This window comes from Hippopotamus amphibius, chromosome 2 (assembly GCF_030028045.1).
Source record: "Hippopotamus amphibius kiboko isolate mHipAmp2 chromosome 2, mHipAmp2.hap2, whole genome shotgun sequence".
Lineage (NCBI taxonomy): Eukaryota > Metazoa > Chordata > Mammalia > Artiodactyla > Hippopotamidae > Hippopotamus > Hippopotamus amphibius.
This window is the reverse complement of record NC_080187.1, coordinates 223,279,313-223,307,075: the sequence shown is the minus strand read 5'-3', so window position 1 is coordinate 223,307,075 and position 27,763 is coordinate 223,279,313. Positions and strand designations below refer to the sequence as shown.

The window sequence follows — 27,763 nt, the reverse complement described above, 5'->3', positions numbered from 1 at the left end:
TCCAACTGTTCGTGTCTTGAATTTCTTTCATCAGTATTATACCAGAGCAGGACCCTATGAGACCTTCCCAGAATAAACCCCCACCCATGTCCTCCACCTGCCTTTTGACTGAAGAATGCAGAAAGAAAGGAAAACAGTTAAGCATGACAAAATAATAATAATACTTTAGCCATTAAACAAAGTCAAGGACTTTTAGTTCTTCCTCAAGGGCTATAGATAATATTCTGAGCCATGTCCTTTGAACTGTTTTGTAGATACTGAAACCCTCACCAGGTGAAAGAAGTTAACTGTATGCTGCCCACAAGCACATAGACCCCAGACTAATTGGAACCAGAAGGTTGATGATGCTGACTCCCCATTACCTCACCAACAACCAATCAGAAGAACGTCCAGAAGCTGATCATGCCCTGTACTTTGAACCATTACTATAAAACTCCTCACTACCCCCTGCAAAGTCGGGACACACACTTTTGAGGGCAATAGCCTGCTGTGGCCCCCTTTGCCTGGCAAAGCAATAAAGCTCTTTATTTCTGCTTCAAAATTTTGTCTCCAAGATTTAATATAGCACCAGTGTACAGAGGCCAGGTTTCAGCATCAGTATCTTAGAGTTTTCTGAGTTCAGTTCTCTTAAACCTTCCTGATTTCATTATTTTTCCTTTCTTCAGTTCAGCTTCAGTGATTTCCACTATTCTGTCTTCCAGCTCACTGACCTGTTCCTCTGCACTGACTAACCTACTGTTGATTCCTTCTACTGTATCTTTTTTAATTTCAGTTAGTGTATTCTTCATCTGTTTGATTCTTCTTTATATTTTCTCTTTGTCTAAGAATGTCTGAATTCGCACTCTGTTCATCCAATATTCTCCTTATTTCTTTGAGCATTTTTACAACTATTACCTTGAACTCTTTTTTTTTTTTTTTTCTGCCAGTGGAGAGCTCTTTTTTTCTTTAATTTATTTGTTCTTTAAGAACTTTTATTGAGATACAATTGACATACAATAAACTGCATATATTTAAAGCATACAATTTGATTTTTTTTTTCTTATTAGTAATGTATGTATGGCAATCCCAATCTCCCAATTCATCCCACAGTGGGGAGCTCTCTTTTTTTTTTTTTTTTTTAATTATTTTATTTTATTTTTTTGGGGGTACACCAGGTTCAATCAACTGTTTTTATACACATATCCCCATATTCCCTCCCTTCCTTGACGCCCCCCCCCTCGATTCCCCCCCACCCTCCCTGCCCCAGTCCTCTAAGGCATCTTCCATCCTCGAGTTGGACTCCCTTTGTTATACAGCAACTTTACCTTGAACTCTTTATTGGGGAGATTGCCTACCTCCACGTAATTCTTATTCTGGGGTTTTATCTTGATCTGGCAGGTGTGGGTGACCCCTGGTCTGTTTGGTTGCCAGATCCTGCCTTGCGCAGGGGCTGCCAGCCACTGGTGAGTGGGGCTGGATCACAAGGCCACTGGCTGTGAAGCCCTGTGTGGTCCCAGGGTTAGTGCTGGCCCACTGATGGGTAGAGCTAGATTCTGTGTGGGTAGTGTGGGTCCAGGGGTTCCAAATCTAGTGTCAGCCTGCTGGTAGGCAGGCTGGTTCCTAAGACAGCTGGCTGTGGGGTCCAGAGTGTTCCAAAACTGATTTCTGTCCACTGGTGGGTGGGGATGGCTTCTGGGGCAGCTGGCTAAGGGATCCAAGGTGTCTCAGAGCTGGTGTTAGCCTGCTGGTGGGCAGAGCCAGATCCTTGAAATCTGGCTGCAGAGCACTGGTAGTCCCAGAGCTGGTGTTGGCACACTGGTGGGTGGGACCAGTTCCTGACACAGCTGGATGAGGGGCCCATGGTGTCCCAGAGCTGGTGCTGGCCTGCTGGTAGGTGGGCTGGGTCCTGATATGGCTGGCTGTGGGGCTGTGGTTGTCCTTTGTACTTTCTGAGTTATTTTTTTTAATACAACAACAAATCTATTATACGAAAAAGTCATGTCTTATGTTTTAACACAAGAACAATGACAACCCCCCCCCCAAACTCTAAAAAACATTTACCAAGATATTAACAATTGATGGAGGAAGATTTATTCTTTTATATATTTTTCCTGTTATTTTTAAGTTTTTAAAAATAGCAATATTTTAAAATATGTGGAATATGCACAAATAATTTGGAATGAGAAGGAAAACTTTTCAGAGATGAAAGTTAAACCATTATTATGATTTTGTTATATTTTATTTCACTTCACAATTGCACCCCAATGAACACATCAAGGGACATATTGGATTTTATACAATTATTTTCCCAAGCATTTTATCCTAAGCATTTTTCTTGTTAAAAATAACTAATTCTTTCCCAGCTTTCCTATTCATTACAAATCACCCTTTTTCTTTAAGCCATTGAACAGCTTGTGAATTGAAGACACAGAATATCATTGATAACAGGCACTTCAAACAGCAGATGCGGTGCCAAAGGCCAGCCTTTATATGAAAAAGTAAATGCACAGATGTATTTTTGCCAATGGTTCTTTCTTCAATACAAAGAACAATATAAATATCAGTCTTAAATAAATAGCTGTTCTGCTTCAGCCAGACACATTTCTTTATAAAACAGACAATAGCATTCCATTAAATCCAGGTGCTACTTTGAAGATTCAGTCCCTAGAAAACATAATAAAAATGGAATAAAGAAGAAGAAACCCTGTGCTAGGAAGGGACTGGAATGGGCATCTGAGTACAGCAGATCTGTCTACTCCAGACTCACCTTCTCTAACTAAATAGCCCCAAACTGTCAGTCGGTGCAGAGATTCAACTTGGGCCATAAGCTTAACCACCTGATGATGTTCTAGAAGCCAGTAGCACTAACTTCAAGCCATCCTCAGAGCCTTTGAAGGGAGACTTAAACCAAAACCAAAGCATTTTTTTTCCTCCTTTAACCTGTGGTTTTATTGTAGAAGAAATAAAAAGCTCTCGGAATGCATCCTATCATTTTACTTAAGACACATTTGGGGAGCTATGGTGAATTCTTAGCCAAGTGTGTATATTTAAGTCCCAGAACTGTGGGCTTGCTAGTGTTGGGGCCCAAGGTGGGTCTCCCCAAAGTGTGCCTCAGTTGATTCTTTTGAATTAAGATTACTTAAGAAAAGGCCAACACAGAATGGACACTCTGACCCTCCTTTCTGTCTCTGAAAGCAGGAAGAAAATCTCTGATGTGAGAGGTGCCCTCCTTGCATCTGGAGGTAGGAGGACACCCTTATCACCAAAGATAGGGAATTCTGGCTGAAAAGCCTACATTAACCTTGATACTTCTTTAATTTACCCAAGGCCCAAATTCTGTCTAGACTCCTTACTAATTAAACACTCAAAACCTAAGTTTCCTTGCCCGTCAATTCCTCACAAATTTCTTGCTTCTTTGTCTAAAAAGTATAAAAGCTGCCTACTTTGGCCACTTCTCAGGTCCCATTTCTATGAGACCTCCCTGAACGTGAATTAAAATTTGTTTCTTTTGTCAATTTTATCATTAGTCAAGCCACAAGAACTCAAGAGAGGTAGACGGTAAAATTTCCCCCTCCCTGACACGAGCTAATTCTTTTTTTTAATTTCAGCATAATCAGTCCTGACAAATGGGTGAGTCATGACATTGCAATTTTAGGTAAAATCTCAACTTCTAGAGCTACTTATTGATAAAGTTAAGGCTTTTGTTACAAAGAATAAATAAATTACTCCAACATGGCTTTATAGCAAGGTTTTGATAAACAAAAGAACAAATCTGATTCCATATTATGTTTCTTTACTTAATCTTTGTATTCTATTGCTTTTGCTACAAGTGAATCACTAAAGGGATGTTGCCTATAGCTTGAAGGATACATGATGGCCCACCTCTGGGAACCCTGCTTTCCATGCCTGAATGTTAAGCTAAAATACCTTTGTTTAGCTTACAGGAAACATCCTTCACCTGTTAATGGTTGTAAGAAAGAAGAAATTAACATATCCCCTCGCGGGTCTGGCTGAAAACATGAAATATTTACAATAATTTATGACCTTTCTACTTTACCTCCTCATCTCCTCCCTCTTTGTTCTATAAAAGAAACTAGCATTCAGACCCCAGCAAGATGGTTCTTTAGGACATTAGTCTGCCATCTTCTCGGTCTCCTGGCTTTCTGAAAAAAGTCACTAGTCTTTGCCCCAATATCTGATTTCCTGATTTATTGGTCTGTCATGTGGTGAGTGGTATGAGCTTGGACTTGGTAACAAAATTAAACGCCATATGAGATATTGCTTAAAAAATCATGAAGAAGGAAATAATGGTAACATTGGTATATAGGGGTAACAGAGAAGAAGATTTAGAAGTATGCAAATTGCCAGCACTGCCATGCTTTTGAAATAAGAAGACAGGAAATAAAAGAGTAACTCCTAAATATCTTTGTAATTATTACTCCAGGGTAAGCTTTTCCTCAGACTGCTTGGCTTCTTGACTTATGTTCTTTATTTCCTTAGGAAGAGTAATCATGTTGACTAAATAATAGTTTGTATGCTATGAAGTGTGACCCCAGGTCGACCATGAATCAATGACATGGGCTATAGTGAGGAGCTGATGCTGGTGTATCACCCAGGGCAGAGTGGGTCTGAGATCACGTGGATTTTCCATCTAGACCGTTTGGGCAGTGGAGCATTCCTGCTGTAATAATAACTGTATAGTGTTCTGATAAGTTGAAAAAGTCTCCTCTTGTTTGAGAGCAAATCAAAAGGAGAAGGTGAACTACTAAACCCAAAGGGGCATGACTCTGACCTCAGACCTCTTCAATGACCACAACGACAGATGTAGGGATAAGGCAAGGACACTATGAAGAGATGACAGGGAGGGGTGACAGGTGAAGAGCCGGAAGTGGTACTGCAGCAAGCATTCTCATTCTCCTCTCTCAATGAGTAGTGGAGAGCAGAGTGGAAAAGAGAGCAACGTCCAAAGAACAGGGTTATTGTCTAGGGAACACTGGTATCTGTAAGGAACTACTTCTTGCCCTGAGGTGTCTTCAGTGACAGCCAGTGGAAATAGAACCAACAAAAAGTGCGTCACTGGACAAATGGAAATATCGCCCAGGTTGTCTAATTGATGGCCTCCTGGGCTAACAACATCTCACCACATAGTGAAAGAAGATTGACACTGGCAGGCAAACATTTATTTATCTTGGGAAATAGGCCTGAATTTCCCCAGATTCGATGTTGATTAAGCCAGAAAATGGAAGTCAGACCAAGATCTTCGGGTTAGTTGGATGCTTTATCTTCTGAACGGACATTGACAACTTAAGTACCTAACTCCCAGAGGACTCCTAATTAAGGAATTAATTCCCCACCCAGGCAGCCAGCTTAATAGGTCCCAGGCCAGAAGCAATGTGGACTTTTAAAATCTGAGTCCCACCAAAAGTGTTCAGGGTTTTCATAGAAAATGAAATTGTGATAAACCACGTGCTTGTATGGGTCTATAAACATAAATATCAAATAAATTATCTTTGTCTCTTTCACAAATTTCAATTCATATATTTGTATCCACATACTAAAATAAGCTGTATCTGTAAAGTACAAAGTAGATAAAAGGTTAGTTTTATTAACCTTATAAATAATTAATAATTAATATATTAAGATTATATCATAAATTGTGAATATAAAAACAAGGGGTGAAGCATTCTATTAAAATTTCAAAACATATTTTTTTACTACTATATCACTTTTATGTTCCCATATTAATATTTTTAAGATAACAACTAAATGTTTGCAAAGTGAAATATTTATGATTTGCTAATCAAATTAATGGTTGTTTTCCAAACATTGGTATGACGATCAAATACTCTAATTTGCTAGATCCCTGGGCTATAAATAGGTCAATCTGTTGGGGAACACACGTGAAATTAAAGCTAGACAACGATTACTAGCTGCTTTCAAGATCATTTAATCCTCCCAAGATTCTTATCTATGAGGTGGGTACTAGTGTTGTCCTCCCCATTTTACAGATGAGAACACTGAGTCTCAGAAAAGTAAGACAGCTGCCCAAGATGATGACAAAACTTATACGTTTAGGCTTGGAATTTAAACCCAGGCAGGATGGCTCCAGAGTTCTGTTTTCAACTGTGTGTCATATTTCCTCTTTGATTGCAATCACCATAAAATGCAATGTGATAAACGCTACCCCGGGGCAAGGTCAGGGCATCATGGAAGTAAACGGCCGCCCTACTTAACCTACTCTTTGAAAGATTAACAAAAGTATTCCTGGCTGAAAGATATCAGTGCTTAAGAATGTAAAGTTAACAAGGTTGGTGTTGGGGGGATCACGGAGGTGTGCGGTATGAAGTGCTTTTTTAGGGTGCAGACAGGTTCTCCAGGCGGTTTTTGCACAGGGCTGGGAGAGTTGTTTGACTTTCATCCCCAGCAGGACTCTCCTAGCACTTTCTATAGTGATGCACTCAATAGGGGCACTCAGTAGCTATCTTGAGGCTGAGGATGGTTTGTCATTGATTTTCACGGACAAGGATATTTTTAAGACTCAGGTTTGCCTTCTGTATAATGGGGATAATATTGTAGCATAACTGCCTTAAAAGGTAGTTGATGTAATAGCATCAAAGAAGCATATAAAGCAATAAAAGTTAACTAGCATTTTAAACATGGGAATATACTATAGCATTCCTTGCCAGAGTTCTAAATTTCAACAATAATGTAATCATTTTTATAAAATATAATATAGTTTAAAATTATTATACTCTCTTATGTCAGTGTACAGATTTAGGCTTTTCTTCTGATCAAATGTTTGAAAGAAATCGTTTAACTCTATAGTGAAAAAAATGATGTATAATATCATCCATGCAAGGGAAATACCAAACAATGAAGCTTAACCTAGCACTGGACTAGAGAAAGTAGAATATTCTGAAAATTGAGAGTTAGCTACAGAAAGTAAAGTAAACTCCTTGTAGCAGTGATATCATGGAAGAGCCACTGGCCTCACCGTAGGAGGGGCTAATGTCAGCTGTGGTACATATTGGGTATGTTGCTGTGGGTCTTCCTGATGGTGTGAATCATCTGTTAATAAAAAGAGTGGCAGATACCCTACCTTCCTCAAAGCACAAGATAAGGAGCAAATGAAAAACCACACATAACGTAGGATATGTATAAATACCACTGTCACCATATACTAAATACTGTAATTTGTTCAGGTCTCCTGGAAAGATAATTTTGCTCTGAAAGAGTTATTAATTAAATCTGATTTTAAAAGAACAAAGTCAGATGTGATTTGTATCATGTAATTTCAATTTTCTTAGCACATGAGGAGTTCATTCAACCAAGCAGTAGTTTTTCCACATTTCCCCTCTGAATTAGAGAAGGAGGATGACTCATAGTGAGTTTGAAAGATTTTTTCACTCAATGTTTGTGGCACTGCCACTATTTAAAAAATTCTGACTATAAAACCCAGATGGATTTATTACTCATATTTCACTCAGACAAATATGACAAAAAGTCAAGAAGAAACCACTTTTAGAGTTTCTTCTATTGGGGCTATTTTAAACATATATTCCTTTTAGCATTCAAGATATAAATCTCACTATTGTGCTCTGTTAAAACATGTCTTATTGAATAAAATGCTAACAGTTGATTTAATGGACCATTTAGTAAATAAAAGCCAATGTGCAAATTTCACAATTCTCCCTCACGAGAAGTACATTAAGGCAATATTAATAGATAACATTTATACATATTTAGTTGCCAATTATGTGCTTTACATGTCCGTTCACTTGAACTCACAATAGCCATATAAAGAAGGCAATGTCCTTCTCATTTATAAGTGGTGCACATGGATGGATTACAGAAGCTGACCAAGGACAGATAGCAGGTTAATGATGCCACAGCGTTAAAACCTAGGCAGTCTGACTCCGGTGCTGTTAAACTTTGCTCACTCTTCACCATGTGTGCTGTTGGAGAAAATATTACTCATTGAACACAGATCATATATAAAGCTTCATATACAGAATACTTTTTTCAGAATTTGAAAAATTACTTACAGAAGCCATGGAAGTTTAAATAAACTTCAAAAATATTAGATATTCACATCAAGCTGTGTGGCTTTTGCCATAGTCATGGAAAAACAGCTCTGATTCATGGTTACTGTGACTATAGCGACTTTATTCTCTGAGGGGGCCTATTTGAGGCTTTGTAATAAAACAAGCACTGGCTTGAAGTATGGTCAGTCCAAAGTGGTATGTGCTGTGTCACCCACATACCTGCTTTCAAAGACTTAGTCTGAATAAAAGAATGTAAACTATCTCACTAATATTTTTATATTCATTGTGTTGAAATACTATTTTTGATATGTTGAGCAAATTCAATATCACATTAAAATTGAGAATTCAATATCTCACCTCTTAAAAATATAAAAATAAAACAGGCATAAAGGAAAAGCTGCTAGTTCAGTTAATTGTGGACCCAGCTTCTAATGATCTCCTCCTGTGAGTCAGGTGGCTTTTGCTAGGACTGCCTCTACTGCAGAGCCACTTCTAAGTATAATCTGGGTGTGCCCTAAGCTTGTCCTAAGTATGTCCATTGCAGCGTGTTTCACGTCTCTGACCCAATTTCACAAAGCTTTCTATAGATGCCTTCACACTTAGGATAAAAAATGCTGTGTCTCCTACCCAAGTAATTTCAGACAATTGAACCCAGGTTCAAATGGACATGGTGGGTAGCCTTGATATGGCAAAGAAACAGATTAACATGTAAATTTCTTAGAGGTTTTACACAAGAGATGGAAGAAGAAATTGTTACAGAGATCACAAAATCAATCTCTCTTTCTCTCTCCCCATTTTTCCCTTAGCCTGAAAAGATCATTATGTCACCTTCATTTTCATAGGGTGTTTTGTTGGATATAAAATTTTCTATTTATTTTCACACTTTAAATTCCATTGTCTTTTGGTTGCCATGATTTGTGGTGAGAAGTCAGACGTCTGTGTTAATTTTGCTCCTGTGAAAGTAACATGTCTTTTTTTCTCCTCAGGATGCTTAAAGGAATATTTTCTGCCTTTGGTCTTTAGAAGTTCAGAGTTTTTGTTTGCATTATTCATCCTTTGGAGTCCACAAGCATTCTTGAGTTTGTGATTTCATGTTTTCATCTATCTAGGATAACTCTAAGCCATTACTTCTTCAGATATTGCATCTAACCCATTCTCTATGGCCTACATTTTTGGAATTCCAATTTCACTTAATTTTTATTTATTTTTTTATCAATTACATTTATATTAGAGCTTTCTATCATATTCCACATAGCTATTGTACTTTACTTTTTCATTATTTTTGTCTCTTTTTTTCTTCGGTTTTGATTATTTTCTACTAATCTACTTTATAGTTAATTGGTCATGTTTTTCTCCTTTACCTAATAATTGGTTATGAAATGTATCTTTTGTATTCCTAATTAAAATTCTTCAGTTTTCTTTTAACAATTTCTATTTGAATGTTTCTCTTTTTACAAATTCTTGTTCTCTGGTGACATTTTATTTTCATTTATTATTTTCTCTTTTCCTCTGTTCTCTTAAAAATATTAGTTATTTCCATACTAAAGTCTTTAAACTCCAATGCCTTAATCACTTGTAGGACTATGTCTATCCCCTATTATTTTTCCTTTGGGTTTTGTTCATTTGGCAACAGCACACACTTTGTATGGAAATTAGTATGAATTTTTAAAAACATACTTCAAAGAGAACTCATCCTTTTCCTTTTTGGTCAACAAGTTTGGGGCTAATCACATCAATATGATTAGGGGCTGGTGTAACTCAAGGTTGAGTTGTAGTTTGACAAGTTTTTTCCTTGTATATTTCACACTTATGGTAGGGATAACCCTTCAGTGATTCTGAGACCTTTGTGTGTTCACCATGTGCCTTCTTCTGGTGACTCTCAGTGATAATTCTTATCTTTCCAACACTGAAGGACTCTATTCTGCTTCCCAGAGACTTTTTGCTTGCTTTCTTAGCCTCCTTCTCTTCACAGTTTCAGGATTCAAAAAATGACTGGAGTGTAGAGTTTATTTCCCTTTCCTTCCTCTGACCCATAGGGCCTCTAATTATTGAATCTTATTGATGCTCCAACCCAAGGAGCTAGCTTTTCATAGCACCTCTCTTTCCAGACTCTACCTATATTGTTTGATTTGTGTTCACTTTCCAGCTGCTCAGCAAATGTCCTGAAAGATAAAACCACAAAAGAATGTGGGTTCACCTCTCTGTATGGTGTCCACTTCTCCAGGATTTTGTCCCCTCAAGTCCTGGTTGCTTCAGCACCTATCTGATGTCTTCAAACAGATTTTAATGTTGTCCTATCCATTTTTTCAGTTTATCTCAGTGAGAGAGTTGGTGTGCTGCAAGCCACTCAGTAACAATTGGAAGCAGAACTTCCCCATTATGATACACCATTTTTTAAAAATAAACTTTTAATTTAGAACATTTTTAGATTTACAGAAAAATTGTGAAGATGGTACATCAGTTCCTATAGTCCCTACACCTAGTTTCCCTTATTAACATATTACATTGGTATGGTCCATTTGTCATAATTAGTGAGCCAATGCTGAAATAAAGTCCATATTTTATTCAGATTTCCTCAGTTTTTTCCCTAATGTCCTTTTCTGTTCCACGATCATAATCAGGATATAACATGGGCTTTAAGTGGTTGTGATAGTTTCTGAGGCTTCCCTTACTTGTGATGACCTTGACAGTTTTGAGAACTACTGGTAAGGATGTAGACTATTCCTTGATTGTTAACTGCCTGATGTTTTCCTCGTTATTAGTCTGGAGGCTATTTGATTTGGAGAGGAAGACACCTGAGGTGAAAAGCCATTTGCATCACATCATATCAAGGATACATACCATCAGCGTTGCATGACTGTTAATGTTGACCTTGATCTCTTGGTCGAGGAAGTATTTGTCAGATGTCTGCTCTGTAAAATTACCCTTTCCCACCCCTTTTCACTCTGTACTCTTTGGAAAGAAGTCATTATGAATATCCCACACTTGAGGAGTGGAAATTAGTCTCCATTTCCTTGAGGGCATTAATATCTACATAAATTACTTGGAATTTTTTTGCACGGCAGATTTTTCCTTTCTCCTATTTATTAATCACTTATTTATATCAGTGGGCACTCATGGATATTTATTTTTCTGTGGGTTATAATAAAATACTACTTTATTGTGTTGCTCAAAATTTTCAGCTTTGACAATTGCAACATCTTTTAGTTGGGTCATATGTCCCTTTGACATACCCAATCATTGTGTGTGTGTGTGTGTTAGCATTTTCTTTCTTCCTTGCACTACAAGATACAGACTCATCATCTGTATTTCTTGCCCCAGTCCTACAAACAGCTATTTCTCCAATGATTTCTGTTTCTTTTTACTGGAGAGTGGTATCAGAAACCAACATTTGGGTTCATTGATACTGGGGTGTAATTTCTTCTAGGAATTCTCAGCTGACTGAGCAAGGAAATAGATGTATATGTACTGACCTGTGCATATACACATATCTATATATATTGGCTTCTTTTAAATTAATAAAACTTATCAAAAATCCAAATCAGATGTCTTGCCACTAATATACTTTGAATAATTCCAAAATATATTTTTCTTGAATTCTCTGCAGGTTTTTCTCAGTGAAGGTATTGATACACACATTTAAAATTGTCAGAATAGCAATCTAGCAGAGGTATTTTTGTTACAGTTTGTGGATTTGATAGATAGATATATAGATGATAGATAGATGATAGATAGATAGATACAAAGTTTCCAATTTTCAATATGCAAGCTGGCTTTTGGCTAATACAAAGGAAAAGGTCTGCTGCAACCATCTTTTTTTTTATATACATCTTTATTGGAGTATAATTGCTTTACAATGTTGTGCTAGTTTATGTTGTATAACAAAGTGAATCAGCTGTATTTATACATATATCCCCATATCCCCTCCTTCTTGAGCCTCCCTCCCACCCTCTAGTTCATCACAAAGCACCAAGCTGATCTCCCTGTGCTCTGCAGCCGCTTCCCACTAGCTATCTGTTTTACATTTGGTAGTGTGTATATGCCAGTGCTACTCTCCCACTATGTCCCAGCCTCCCCTTCCCCCTCTCTGTGTCCTCAAGTCCATTCTCTACATCTGCATCTCTATTGCTGCCCTGCCACTAGATTCATCAGTACCATTTTTCTAGATTCCATATATATGTATTAGCATGCGGTATTTGTTTATCTCTTTCTGACTTACTTCACTCTGTATGATAGACTCTAGGTCCATCCACCTCACTACAAATAACTCAATTTCATTCCTTTTTATGGCTGAGCAATATTCCATTGTATATATGTGCCACGTGTTATTTGAAGCAATAGTTGAAGAAGGCGTGAAGACTGGATAAAGGCTGTTCAAGAGCATCAGTAAACTAAACAATACAGAACACTGATGAGTCAGTTCAGAAGTCATAACAGATTATTCTTCATTGGCTGTGATCCCACAGGAATGTGATTTTTATACCACATACCCGCTACAGTCTGGTCTGACCCACCCTTGCATGTTAAAGTTCAGTATCATGAGAATCACTTGGAGGGGTTATGAAAAGTAGAATCCTGGGCTCCTCCCTGAGAGATTCTTATTCGAAAGGTTTGGTACAAGGCCCGGGAATTTCAATTTCTTACTAGCTCCCAGGTGATGCCAAGGCTGCCAGTCAGCAAGCCACCCACACTCTCAAAAGCGCTGGCCCAGACCCCGTTTTGTTCACCGTAAATGCAAGAGTTCTACTTGGGAGAGGACAGTGATCCTGAAGGCCATTAGGTAATCCAAGTATGAAGACCATAACCAGGACAAAGAGAACGCCTCACTTCCAAATGCAACTGAAACACTAATCCTCACAGTGTGTGATATTTTCTAGGTTACTGTGATGGGTTGAAAGGCAGCAGAGGGACTGCTGGGTCCCAGCCTCTGGCGCGGGCATCTTCGCAGAGCTTTTCTTTGTCTGAGGCCCTGTACTTTGAACCCAGAGTAGGTGGTGATAGTTAGCCAAGTTCGTGACTCTCTCGGATACATCCTGCTGGTAGTAAGTCCAACCAAATATCAAGATCTCAGCCTCACCAACCCGGTCCTACTGATCAACGTGAAGCAGGGTCTGCAACACACACTCTACCTGTGCTGGATATGCTTTCGCCCACGTGAGAGATTGCTTCCATCCACCTGGTCTTGAGATGAACCACCTTGGGACTCTTCAGATACTTCAGATGGAACCAGTAGGGCTGCTTGATGAGGTCACAGAGCACCTGGAAGAGCATCCCTTCCTGCTGCTCCTGCTGAGCAAGCGTGGGAAACCGCTTGCGAGGGGCCAGGCTACCACCGGCCTCCCAGGGAGCCGAGGTTCAACTGCAAACCATAAGGTCACCATTGTTTTTTAATTTTTATTTTATTTTATTTTTTAAGACATTGAAGTCCTAACACCCAGCACTTCAGAATGTGGCCTTATTTGGAAATATGGTCATTGCAGATGTATTTAGTGAAGATGAAGTCACCAGGGTAGGATAAGCCCTAATCCAATATGACTGATGTCTTTATGTGAAAGGGGAAATTTGGACACAGAGACAGATGGACACAGGAAGCATGCCATCTATAAGCCAAGGAGAGAGGCCTGGGTCAGATCTTTGCCTCAGGGCCCTCAGAAGGAACCAATCCTGGTGGCATTTGAGTTTGGGCTCCCAGCCTTCAAAAGTGAGAATAAATTTCTCTTGTTTAGTCATTCAGTTTGTGGCACTGTTAGGGCAGCCCCAGAAAACTGATGCAGTCACTCGTGCTCTTGAACAGGCTTTATGAATTTTAAGTAAACATATTCATTATATTATATAAAAGGCTCAGAATGATATAAATAATGTTTTTTACATTCTTGTTATCCCAACAGAGAAAAGTAGGACCAGTTAAATAAAAGTGCCTGCCCAGAGTCACTCCCAAAGGAGGTCAGGCTTAGAGTGATGGCAGTGCTTACAGGCACTCTGTGATGATGTGAGGCAGTGATGAAGACAGTCCATCTCAAAATACCCGGTGCTGGCAACACGCCTAGAGACTGGACACCTGGCCTCATGATTCTGAGGTTTTTCAATGCTTTTCCATTTCACAAATAAGTTCCATAGTAGAATTGTTTATACATGTTTAAAAACATGGAATAATAATATCCACCCCATTTAAACGTCACACTGATTTGTGAGAACCAGTTAGAAAGATAATACTCCAATTTCTTTAATCTCCTTGGAGGAAACGGAGTACATATCATTGCCATCAACATTTTGAGTTAGGAAATTGAAAACAAGGAATAACACATTTATGAAAAGCAATTTATCTAACATGGATCCTCTAAAATGCCATCAGAACACTGTGGTTGACCTTTCACATTGTGAAATGCCAGCCACACTTATTACACGGTTATGTTTTATGAATACTCATTAAATAGTCTTAACTGTTGACACCTAAATTCATGCTGGATGTGGCAAGAAAAACACATACTGAACAACACACTGTGGTGTGCAGGCACGCCATGACTTTGGGCTCTTTGTGGGCTCCAGCTCCACTCGCCCGTCGCACTCTATCTTGAGTCCACAGCTATGCCGCACAATTATATGTGGGAAATAATCTCATTCATCCCTGCTGCACCTTCCTGCAAGCCTTCATTGTTACCAGAGGCTTAAGTTTTCTCTGTGCAAATTTGGTTTTGGCTAAATGAATAAATGAATGGCTACAATAAAATGTTTTATTTACTTAAAAAGAATTATGAAGAAGCTCATCAACAAGGCAAAGGTGGACATTTGTCATGATGTTGCTTTAGGATTTTAAGGGGATCATAGTACCACTTTTTTAGATCCATCAGGTCTGGACATGAATCCTATTAACTTTGAGTTTCTACACAAAGAAGAATATGATACCTGCGAATTCCCTAAGTATGAAGTGGGGTATGAGATCACACCTCCCTAGACTGAAATGATATGTGTAAGGCTGCTGTGAAGATTTACAAAGATGATGGGAAGCTAAGAACGAGAGGAAACATATTGAACACTATGAAACCCAACTGAATTATGTTCATATTAAGAGTATAAAAGCCAAATTTTTTTTTATCAGTAGATGAACTCCTGTGAGAATAGGGATTTTGTTTTTGTTTTTGTTTTCATAGTTGGAGACATTACAACATGAGAATGTGATCACCAAATAAAGAAATATCTGAGAGTTTATTTTTTACATTATCTATTTTATAGAAACACATTCTACTAATGAAACCATTCCCTGATTAACATAATCTGGATTCAGCCAATAATCAACAACCACCTGCTTGTGACAATTGCATTGATTTGTGACTGATGCCCATCAATGACTAACAGTGAATGTAAAACCTCTTAATTTGTGAACATGTAAATTGGGATTTTTTAAATCATCCAAAAGGATGTTTTCCTTACAAATGTAATAGAAAGACTGACTACAGTTGTAAAACTTTTAAAAATTGTACTCAAAAAAAAAAAAAAATTGTACTCAAGTACCCCCCCAAAAAACAAAACAAAAAAATAAATAAAATTTAAAAATAAAATAAAATAAAATTAGTAACAAAAAAAATTGTACTCAAATCCATTTTAATTTTTATGGGCCATAGTATTGGTATAAATAAATCAACTCAATCGAAAAAAATTATTTTCCATAATAAAAATGGATAATGAGAAATAAATCTGAAAACCTCTCTGTGGGAGAATGCAATTCTCCTTTTCCTCTATCAGAGTACATGTGAGAGCCATGTGTAAATATCTACTTTTGTCCAAATATAGGGTTAATTTTTGACCAGTACGCTGACTTTGTGGGGTTATTTTTTTTTCCATTTTGTTCTCAGCTAGGACATAAATACTCAATTGTCTTCTAAATCCAGAAAACAATATTATTATACATAAATGAAATGCTCAGAGTGATGTTTTACAGACTAACAATGCCATTGTTTGATATTGCATGAGATAATTGTTTTCTAATACAAGGAATTTGAGGAGTGCTGTATGAAACATAAACTTATTTATTTAACACAATTCTTCCTTATATTTAGGCACACTGGACATCTTCAGTGTTTCCTGATCGACTGCTGTGATTAGGAGACGCTTCTAATACTGATGCTGGTACCTCATAGGATACTGTGACCTGCAGAAGCAGTGGAGGGATGCTGAGAATCCTGACCACTGTGATTTCTTCTGCGTAGTGCCAGCACTGCGCTCCTCACAACCCATGCTTCTGCAGCAGTTGCTGGAACACAGTTATATTGACACCTCTCACTAAATTCTAATTCCTTGTTTTCTGTGCTCTAGCCTGGAGGCTCCCTAGGATCCAGAAGTATCCCACAATTCTAGCTTTCCCAGGAAACTTTTTGCAACTAAATGAATTAATAGGTAATTGAATCTAAGAATAGTAAAGTTGAAAATATTTTTGAGGGCATACCAAAGTTTGTAGAGAAAATATTCAAGAAAAAATCAGCTCATTATGAACATTTCCACCATTTATTACATATTTTAGAGTACGCTATCATGATCTTTTAACAAAAACTTACTTTGTCTGTATTTCACACCCCTTAGCAACAATCATTCCATGTCCATAGGTTTGGTTTGGGTTCTATGACAAACATAGTCTGAGCAGAGTGGGCTTTGAAGCATTCCAGTTCTACCAATAACTTGCCATGGGCACATTATTTGACCTTGATGAGCTTTGGGTGTCCAAACAGTGATAATGAGCGGCCATTGTGAGGTTCAAATGAGTCAGTTCATGTAAAACATTTAAAATGACAACTGGAATATTATACATTAGCTGGCATTATTATAGTCAAGGTCATCCAGCTCATGGTGCTAAAGTTGAGATGGCTTAGTCACCATGGAGCGTTGCAAATCTCTGAGTAAAGTGCTTTACTCAGCCCCACAGCTAGCTGCCAGAATGGACCTGGCACAATGTAAGACCCCAGGAATATCTCTGGAAATGCAGGTGCAGTCCAATAGCTGTATCTCCTTAAGGCAAAAATTTCACAGGACCAGAGCAATGAAGAGAGGGATCCAATCTCAAGCAGGCATGGTTCCAGGCATTGCTTTATCTTGGTCTGTTCTTGTGGGTCTCACTCTCTGGGTGAGCCTGGCTTTAAGGACCCTGCCAGCATGATTGTACCACAGAAGCATGGATATCGACTTGTTCAGGCCCCATTTTGTAGATGGTAGATAAGCCTACCAGACTTGGAGTCATATTTTCCATTGTGAAACCTAGATAAGAATTTTGCTCCAGAATATCTGGAACCAGTTTCATGATTCCCCCCAACATGTGCCCAACATTGTTTCACTTAGATGCTCACATATTGTTCCATATGCCTTACTTCTTTCCCCTGTGCTTCTGGAATCTGTCTTACCCCATATACCACACCTCTTACTAGACTTGTTCATCTGGCTGACAGAAAGTCTTTTAAATCTATTACTTCCTCTCCCTTCCCATTGCCTCTTTTTGACTCAAATCTCATTATTTCTTGCCTAGCTTCCACATTCCTCTTAATTCATCTCCTTGACGCAAATATTTTCCTCTCCAGTTCATTTAGGAGAGCATCACTAGGAGTCAAGCCCAGTCTAGGTACTTCATATAATCAGTTAATGACATAGACAATGGCCCCTAAACGAAATATGACCAAAAAAAAAAAAACCCCCACAATAAATACATCAAATTATATGGTAGATTAAATCAGCTTGTGAGTGCTAAGAGTGCTAATAAGGTTGTCGGAATAGCATTCGATGAGAAGATAACTTCTGAAAATAGATTTAAAAAACATAATGGAGTTTGTCAGGCAGAAACCCCGAGGAAGAGTACCTAGATAGAGAACAGCTCATCAAAACCATACAGTGAGAATACAATTGATAAGGTTGGAGCAGAGTGAGAGAAGGCAGCCGGTGACCTGTGGGGGGCCATCGGGGGCTAGATCATGTAGAGCTGGACAGGGCATTGGAAACACGCTGGCACTTGACCTAAGCAAAAGGGGGAGTCATAGAGGGTTCTGAGCAGAGAAATGTTAACTTCAATCACAAAGAATCAGTTTTTGATGGGCTGTAGGTGGTCAAGGCTAGGATCAAAGGGACAAATTATGAGGTTACTGTTATAACTGAGGAAGGAGATGGTGGTGACTCAGATCAGTGAAACCGGCAGGAAATCATCATATGTAGAATATTTAGAAAATACAGCATCAATAGCATTTGCTGATACATTGGTTATGAGATATAAGAAAAAGAAGAGTTAATGATGACCCTGGGAGTTTTGGATTAAACAAATGAAAGGATGGGGGGAGCTACCATCTGACAGGGGAAGACTACAGGTGGAGTTCCTGTGGGCATTGATTTGGGACATGTTAAGAGCAGGCAGTTGGATCCACAGGGCTGGAATTTCTGAGATGTTTGATCTGGGGCTGGATATGTAAATTTGCAGGTTAACACCATAGAAGCATGGATGGGACTCAGGGGGAAGTGAGTATAGATAGAAAACAGAGCCTTGGCTCCTAGTACACTCCCAAATGAGTAAACTGTGGACGAGGTGAAGGTCCAACACAAAAATGCAGAGAAAGAGATGGCAGTGGGGGGGACTGAAGAGAGGAGATTTAAGAGACGAGTGTCCTAGGAGCCAAGGAAAGAGGGAAAGAGGAGTGATGGAGAGAGAAGCAATGTGGAAGTCTCTGGCAGGTGCTGAGAACAGTGCTGGTGAAGGAGTGAGAATGAAAGCCTGCTGGCATGGGCTTAAGAGAATGGAAGTGGAGGCATTGAGGTCAGTGAGACTAGACAATTCTTTAGAAGGATTTGCTGCAAAGGGCACCAACAGGACAGTAGCTTGTGGAGGAAGCAAGATGGGAATAACATTGCATTGGGGACCTTCTGTTGCTGCATCAAATCCACCTTCTACTTTTTCTACCAGCTTTATGCCAAGGAGGCTGGGATGCCTGGACCATACCAGACGTTTCCTGAGCCTCAGCTTCTGGTTGAGTTTGACAGCTGGGGAGAAGGAACAGATACTGTGAGGAGAGGGAGGCTGGGGCATTTATTCTCAGCTTACTTGCCTCAGTGCTGCAGGTTGGATGGATTCCCTGCCAAAAGCAACATGTCTGTCATGCAGCCGTCTCATGCAGGCTATTTTTCCAGATTCCAATAACCACTCTCTCCTCTTGTCTCTTTAGCCATGAGGTGGTAACTGCCTCCAGTGCCACTAGCTCAAGGTTACTGCAATATGCCTGTATTAATTTCCTATTGCTGTTCTAACAAATGACCATTTGGGGGTTTAAAACAACAAAAAGTATTGCCTTACAGTTCTTTAGGTTAGAAGTCTGGCATGTATCTTGCTTGGCTAAAGTCAAGATGTCAGTAGGGCTGTGTTCCTTTTGAGAAGCTCTACAATTCACTTCCTTTCTCTTTACATCTTCTAAAGCCACCTACATTACTTGGCCGCTGGCCCCCTCCCACTGTCTTAAAAGCCAGCAGTGCTGTAACTCTCCGTGCTTTCCTTCCAGAGTCATACCTCCATCTGACTCTCTTCTGCCAACCTCTTCACACTGGGCCCACCTAGATAATCCAGGATATATCTCCATCTAACAGTCAGCTGGCAAGCAACCTTAATTCCATCTGCAACCTTAATGCCCTTTACCATGTAACACAATGTACTCACAGATTCTGGGGATTAGAACATAGACCTCTCTGGGTACCATTAGTCTGCCTACCACAATACTTTATTGCAATATACCCTAAGACCTGCCAGCAGGATTGTAATAGTTCCTTCCTTTTATTACATTCTTCCTAATTACCTAGTTTGTGTGTGCCCTTTGTTGACTGCTGGAGACCTGACTGGAGTAATATTTTTTTTTCTTTCAATGTTTGTGAAACAACACCTTGTTTTTAAGTTGATAGAGATAACGATCCAGCAGAGAGTAAAAATGTGGTATAAGAGAGAGGGAGATGTACTGGAGCAATCCCTTGTGTAGGTTAGAAGGAGCAGGACCTAGTGTACATGTGGATAAGCAATGGGCGTTCACCTGCAATATATGCAGAAACAGGTGAGCAAATGTGTTGGATGTTCTCTGATTGCTTTAGCAGTCTGGGGAGATTGAGGGGCAAGATCACCAATGGAAAACCAGAAAGAAGGTAGAGCTGTCGGAGGTTGAGACCAAGAATAAAAGAGGAACTAGCTGTCTAGGTGTGCAGGAGAATAAATAGACTAGAGTCTGCATTTTAATGGAAGTGATATTGCCCCTCAGGGAGTAAAATTTTGTTTTTGCAGGGAGGTGAGAAATCTTAGATATGTGTAGCCCTCCAAAAGGCCATATAGTGCATGAAAAGATATACATCTGTAGTATTAATATTTCAAGAGGAGGTACTAATGAAAAAAATGTTTTAAAAGACATGATGAATAAAGGTTGAGAAACATTGGACTAGCAAATTACAGTATGATTACCTCAAGGATCACTTGGGACTCATGGCCAAGGACTTATATTGCGATGGGTGATGGAAGTGTTGTGTTTTTATTTATTTATTTTTTGCCCCATAATGCTGCTTGGGCCCAAGTGTGGAGTGGGTAGAGGGCTGGACTTTCCTAGGGCTGGGTTTCATGCAAGAGAAAGGGGAAAGAGAGCTGAAGGAGTGTGCAAAGGAGTGACCATCAATGACCGATCAAGGACTTTCCAGTGGGAAATAAAGACTTAGGACATTCTGGGCTGTTGCAGACAAACATGGGAGGAAATGGTGACCTCTGTGAGCCCATGGGAGGGTGAGAAATCTGGAGTGAAAATTCATCATTTACATCTCACTCTTGTCTTCAAACAGCTTCTGATTTGTTGAAGGAAAGTCTGAATTTGTTAATACAGATTTATTCCTTTAGAATATATTTTTTGCTTATTTTCTAAAGAATACACAGTGATAAGATTCAACACGATGTGAAGTTTCATATATACACAGGAGAAAGCTGGGTAAGAGAAGCAGATGGAGAATACCCCTCTATCAATGCCAATACCTTCACTGACTTCAGGGAAAAACTGTCTTTGCCATGAGTGAGAGAAAGAATTTCAGAGAGACAGTGATTTCCTATTCATAAAAATACTGTCCTAATTCCTTCTGTCTTCCATGCAGTGGAGCACAATATACTGTCCATTTGTTATGTTGGTGCACAGGTTCCTAGTTTACTTATTAATCTCTCACGTCTACTATGTTTTTCTAGTGAGACTGAAAGCTCCTTGCTGCCAGGGAATGTTTTTCACACTTTTATTAACCCACAGGAGCACAAAAACTACTCAGACTACTACCTCAACTCCACGGCTCCCTCCATTTGATACTATCCCTGTGCTAGTATTGTCTTATAATCAATTTTAAAACCAGTCATGTTCAACCCGCCTTCACGTTTCCTTTGGTTTCACATCACCTTGCCTAGAACACCAGGAAAGCAACAGCAGCATCAATACTTAGCATTTAAATGCTACCACAATCAACCCCATTCAGTTACCCTCCTCTGGGCTGCCTTACAGTCCAAAGGTCGGCTAGTTCATTTCAAACTCTCAGGGAAAGTAATTTCATTATTAATGTAAGTGACTCATATTTGGGTAAAAGCTTCCCCAAAACATTTCCCTTTATGCTGTCTCCACAGTTTTTTAAAATAAATTATGACCTTCCATTCTTATTTAATATTTAAACACAGATATCATTTCTCACCTTTACCACGATGACACCTATGGAGAAGTTTTGCTTTTCTCTGTTGATCAGATAGCTTTTAAGACCTTTCTTCATGTATAAATGCAGAAGGCCTTCCATACCCACGGGTTCCACGTGCCCAGATTCAACCAACCGTGGATCAAAAATATTTAAAAAATTTTTTCCAGAAAGTTAAGAAAAGCAAATTTGAATGTACCATACTTGGAAAAGGACAGTTGAACTTTGAACAACAAGGGTTAGGGGTACCAACCCTCCACCAGTTGAACATCCACATATAAGTGGTCCTCAGTATACATGGTTCCCTGGTTCCTTCACAACCAAGGTTCTGCATATGAAGATTCAACCAACTGGGATGTGTAGTACTGTAGTATTTACTACAGAAAAAGAATTCAAACGTTAAGGGAACATGCAATTTAAATTGTGTTGTTCAAGGGTCAACTCTATTTATATGGTATTTACAACTATTTACATGGCATTTACATTGTATGAGGTATTATAAGCAATTTAGAGATGATTCAAAGTATATGGGAGGATGTAAGTTAAATGCAAATACTATGCCATTTTATGTAATGGGCTTGAGCATCTGGGATTTTGATATCTTTAGGGGTCCTGGAACCAATTCCCATGGATACCAAGGGGCAACTGTAGTTCTCTATTTTAGAATTCTATCAAGAATTCAGACTGTTCTTTAAAGATATTTACCACTAATTATTAAAATTTACATCTTAATTTTGTCATATGAATCAAATTATTATGGAGTTTTAAAAGCCAATAAATTACTCATATTAACAAATAACTAGATCAGCAGAAAAGCTGACTTGAAACCAATCTACTCCCCAAACCCTGTCAGAAAAAAACTGATTGCAAAAGAGTGGACCAGAGATTCCTATTATGGAAATTACCAAAAAACAACCCCCCCCCCCCAAAAAAAATCCATAAAAAAAAAAATGTATTTAAAGACATTAATAGGTGAAGCATCTCTTTTTATCTAATTACATGTGCTATAATATGCATATAAAGATCACATAATAAGATCAAATTGGTGGATAATTATTGTGCTCAATAAATTGAAAAAGAAACTTAAAGACAAAGCTTAAAGGAAAGGAAGAAACTAGAAATTAAAACTCAAAGGACATTTCACGCCAGCTTCTTTTATTTGTGGATTATCTATAATATCTGATGTTCATTTTCTATGTAGAAAGTTGTAGAAACCCTCACCATTAGTGACATTGGTTTATATAAATCTGGTCACTGATGAGTAATCCTGGCAAGGTTTATAGACATAATGCCAACATAGTCTCAATTTAAAAATATAAGGCAATTCTAATCACCCTTTCCCCATCCCAATTAAAACATTAAACATTTTTCACTTTTGAAGTAGCTGATTTGCCTCAAATATCACTTAGGAATCATGGTTGCCTGGATATAATTAGTTAAAACATACACAGGAAGAAATTCTACATGAAAGAGAAAGGATGCCTTAGGCATCAGGGGAAAAAAGTCAGATTTCTTTCTGAGAACTACACTTCTTTAAGTGAACTCCTACCTGCGGATGTTTTCACAATTTCTGTGGTGTTTCTGAGGCCCATGAAGTCAAACTGATAAAGCCTCCAGGACTTCTGATCAGCTGCCTCAACCGAATTTTTCCTCCATCTGTAAATCATTTCCTCTTTGGGGTAGCCGTCTGAAAGCGAAGAACAAATATTATCATTTTAAGATGTAGGTTTATAAAACATTCAAGTCAAAACTATAATTCTGATCACTTAATAGGAGTTGAAATTTTAGGCCGTATTTAATCTCTAAATTTTCCTTGTATGCACAGAAACTCCAAAAATGAATGGGCAAAGGCCACGTAACCCAGAAGGTTTCTGCTGCAGATCTTCACAATCAGCAAGATGTCCCCAGCCACCAGCCTTTCCATCGTTTGTGTGGACACAACACATATCTCTCACTGTAGAGGGCTTGGTTGTAGTTGACCTTCAAAGAATGGACCTGAAAGTACTGGTCAGAGTCTCACTAGCTCCTAAATACTGAGATCTAACTGCCTGGCCCACACCCACCAGACCTTGCACCCTTTTCCAGAACTCAGTCTGTCCAGATTTCAGGTAAGGCGAATTCGCTTTTTTATTATAAACTTTTATTATAAATAGCTTGTATTATTTCTAACACATTTATTAATTTGTTTATTATTATTATTGAAGTGTAGTTGATGTACAATATTACATAAGTTACAGGTGTACAATATAGTGGTTCACAATTTTTAAAGTTTAGGCTACATTTATAGTTATTATAAAATACTGGCTATATTCCCTGTGTTGTACAATATATCCTTATAGCTTATTTTATACAGAATAGTTTATACCTCTTGATCCCCTAACTTATATTACCCCCTCTTTCTTCTTCCCGCTGGTAACCACTAGTGTGTTCTCTAATCTGTGAGTTTGCTTCTTTTTTATTGTCATTAGTTTGTTGTATTTTTTTAAATTCCACACTTAAGTGATATCATACAGTATTTGTCTTTCTCTGTCTGACTTATTTTGCTTAGCATAATACCTTTAGGAAAGACAAAGTTAATAAAGCAATCATTCTAGGATTTGAGAGGTCACCTGACACAGTCCTGCTCTGATTTTAGTCTCCAGTTCTGATCAGTAAACTTTGACATTTTCCTGAGACCCATTTTGTTAGTTACTCCAGAAAGCAAGATGCTTTGGTGCTCTAGGCTCAGTGTAGGCAACATGCCCAGAGCTGGGTGTCTTGGATAGGGGCTCTGCCCCACTCCTGCTGGTACTGTTACCAGGGGTCTGTGGGCTCCCTAAGCCCAAGGCAGAGATTGGCTTGATGACTGTTTTTCTAGTCCTGGATCCCCTTTCTGAACAGCACTTGGGATCGCACCATTAACTCTGAACTGGAGCTCTCTGATGTAGGCACCATCTTGATGAATTACGCTGAATACAAAGGCACTGCATTGATACATATATACTTATGCAAATATATTAATAAAGTGGTTGAGAATTAGTAACTAAACATTTAGGTCACTTTGTAAAAAAATCTTTAAGACATTTGCTTTCTCCATTATTTCCCCTTCTGCCCATAGTTGCTAGCTTGGCTCTTTTATTCAAAGACTAAAATAGACCACAGGTATGCCTCCTGCTCCCTAATTGTGGATTGCTCTGTGAAATTATTGTCAACATTGCAGGGATACTTGCTCTCCCCTAACTTGACAATGTTGAGCTCAAGTCACTTAGACCCAGCCTGAAGTAACCAAACATTTCACTTGGCCATTAGCCACTGTCTTGATAGCTTTATCTCCCCAGTAGACTATCAAATTATAAAAGGTACTTTATGCTATAATTCTTTCTTTTTTACTTTGTTTTGTTAAACAGCTTTATTGAGATATAAAACTCACACATTTAACATACAAATTCAGTGGTTTTTAGTATATTCTCAGAGTGGTGTAACTGTCACCTTGATCTAATTTTAGACTATTTTCATCACCCCCAAATGTAACCCCAGACCTATTAGCATTCACTGCCAAGTCCCCCTCCTTGCACACATCATGTGTCTCACCCAGTTCTAGGCAGCCACTAATATATTTTCTGTCTATAGGTTGGCATATTCTGGGCATTTCATATAAATGTAGTCATACATGTTATCTTTTACAACTGTCTTTCTTTACTTGGCATAATGTATTCAAGGTTCACTCACATTGTAGCGCATGTCAGTACTGCATTCCTATTTATTGCTCAATAATATTCTGTTGTATGGATATGCATATTTTGTTTATCTATCTGTCATTTGAAAGACATTTTGACTGATCCAATTTTACACTATTATAAATAATGCTGTTATGAACATTGTGTAAAAGATTTTGTGTCAACAGGTTTTCAGTTTTCTTCAGTATATACCTAGGAGTGGAATCATTGGTCATGGGGTAATGCTATCTTTAATACTTTGAGAAACTGCCAGACTGTTTTCTAAAGTGACTATACCTTAAAATCTTTTTTTTAAGGCTCTTTATTGGAATATAATTGCTTTACACTCTTGTATCAGCTTATGATACCTTAGAATCTTAACCAGCAAAATATAAGGGTTCCAATTTCTCCACATCTTCTCCAACACTTGTTAGTGTATGACTTTTTAATTACAACAGTCATAGCGGTGTCAGGTTGTATCTTGTTGTTTAATTTGCATTTCCCAAATGGCTGATGTTATTGGGCATCTTTCCATTGATTTATTGGTCATATATATAATTTGTTTGCTGAAGTATGTTCAAATCTTTTGCTCTCTTTTTGTTTTTTTTTCATATTTTTGAGTTTTAAGAGTTGTGTACTTTGGATTCAAGTCCTTTATCAGATATATGTGTCACAAATATTTTCTGCCCTTCTGTGGCTTTTCTTTTTATTCTCTATCCTTCAATTTTTTAAGGAGAATTTTAATGGTTAAAGAATTATTGGGGCAATCTTTTTCCTCAAGCACTTTGAAGATGTCATGTAATTGTCTTTTGGACACCATGGTTTCTGATAAAAAATCTGCTATTAATCATATTGAAACTTAAAAATGATATATTATTTTTCTCTTACCTATTTGAAAAGTTTCGCTGACTTTTGTCAATTTGACTATGATGTGATAAGTGTGGATCTCTTTGGGTTCATTGAGGTTTGTTGAGCTTCTTGGATATATAGACTAATATGCAGTGGATGTTTTTTGGTCAATATTTTGGCTGTTATTTCTTTAAATTGTGTTGGCCCTATTTCTCTACTCGTCTCCTCTGGGACTCCTACTGATTGTATGTTGGTGATCTTCATGATGTGCCACAGGTTTACAAGTTTTGATATACACTTTTCCTTTCTTTTTTTTCCATTTTGTTCCTGTCATTGGATAAAATCTACTGGCCTGTCTTCTAGTTTGCTGATCCTTTGCTCTGTCTACTCAAATCTGTTGCTGTAGTTGACTAGTGTGTGCGTGGTTTTTTTTTTGTTTTGTTTTGTTTTGTCATTGTCTTTTTCAACTCCAGAATTTTTATTGGGTTCTTTTTAGAAAATTTGATCTTTTCACTGCTATTCTCTACTGAGTGAGACTTAGTCAGTTTCCTTCCTTAAGTCTTTGGACATGGTTTACTTTAGTTCTTTGAATGTATTTAAAATAGGTGGCTTAAAGTCTTTGTCAAGTACATCCAACACCTGGGATGCTTTAAGGATGACTTCTACTGACAGCTTTTATTCCTGTGTATGTGGCATGCTTTCCTGTTTCTTTGCAGGCTTTGTAAAGTTTTACCAGAAATGTCTGGGAACCAGACATTTTACGTTTTAGATAATATATTGGAACAACACTGGTATCAGAATGCTCTCTGCACTTCAGGTTTGTTTTTGGTTTTGTTGGGATCTGTGCATGAAGGCATAACGTCAGACTTCAAACAGTTTATGAGACAGACTTAGCTTTAATTTCCTGCTTGAGGGAAGTTTCCTCAAGGCTAGAGGTGAGTGATTGGGGCCTTCTTCCTTCCAAAGTCTTTCCTGGGCATGCACACAATCTTGCACCTGTGTATGGTGTTCTTCTAGGTCCTCAGGAATTCACTGGTGCTTTTCAAAATTCCCTGTGATCATCCAGTTCTCTAGATATTCCTTTTAATTATTTTATTTGGGGAGGGGGTTGGACTCTTATTTGCACCAACCCTAGGCAGATCTGGTGTTAGCAAAAGATTTCTATTTTTTTATATGATTCCTTGAGGAGTTTTTTTTTCTTAGCCGAGCTCTGAGTCAAACCAAAATGGTCACAAACCTTGGGAATGGAGATTTTTCAAGTACTGCTAAGTTTGACAAAAATACTGACTGTACTCTGGATATAAAGGTCTTAACAGTGTCCTGAAAGAAGTCCATTCTCTATGTTCATTGTGAGCCTGCAGCCCTTTCACATACACTATGCCACTGAGCTGGGAAGACAGGGAAATGGGAATAACCCAAATTTACATGCACAGGCTTCATTGTCTTTCTGAGGTTCAGAAGTTTCTCTTAGATAATATCAAGGTGTTTTTTTTTTTTTTT

General features: G+C 38.3%; 1 protein-coding gene across 2 annotated transcripts in view; it reads right to left on the bottom strand.

The window, feature by feature from the left end:
* GABRG3 (gamma-aminobutyric acid type A receptor subunit gamma3) overlaps positions 1–27,763 on the bottom strand; it is a 233,708-nt gene that overhangs the window by 43,149 nt on the left and 162,796 nt on the right. For both annotated transcript variants that reach the window (XM_057722562.1, XM_057722563.1), the window contains exon 3: positions 23,269–23,406. In XM_057722562.1, coding sequence (XP_057578545.1) covers positions 23,269–23,406 — 138 coding nt within the window. The remainder of the gene's footprint in view (positions 1–23,268; positions 23,407–27,763) is intronic.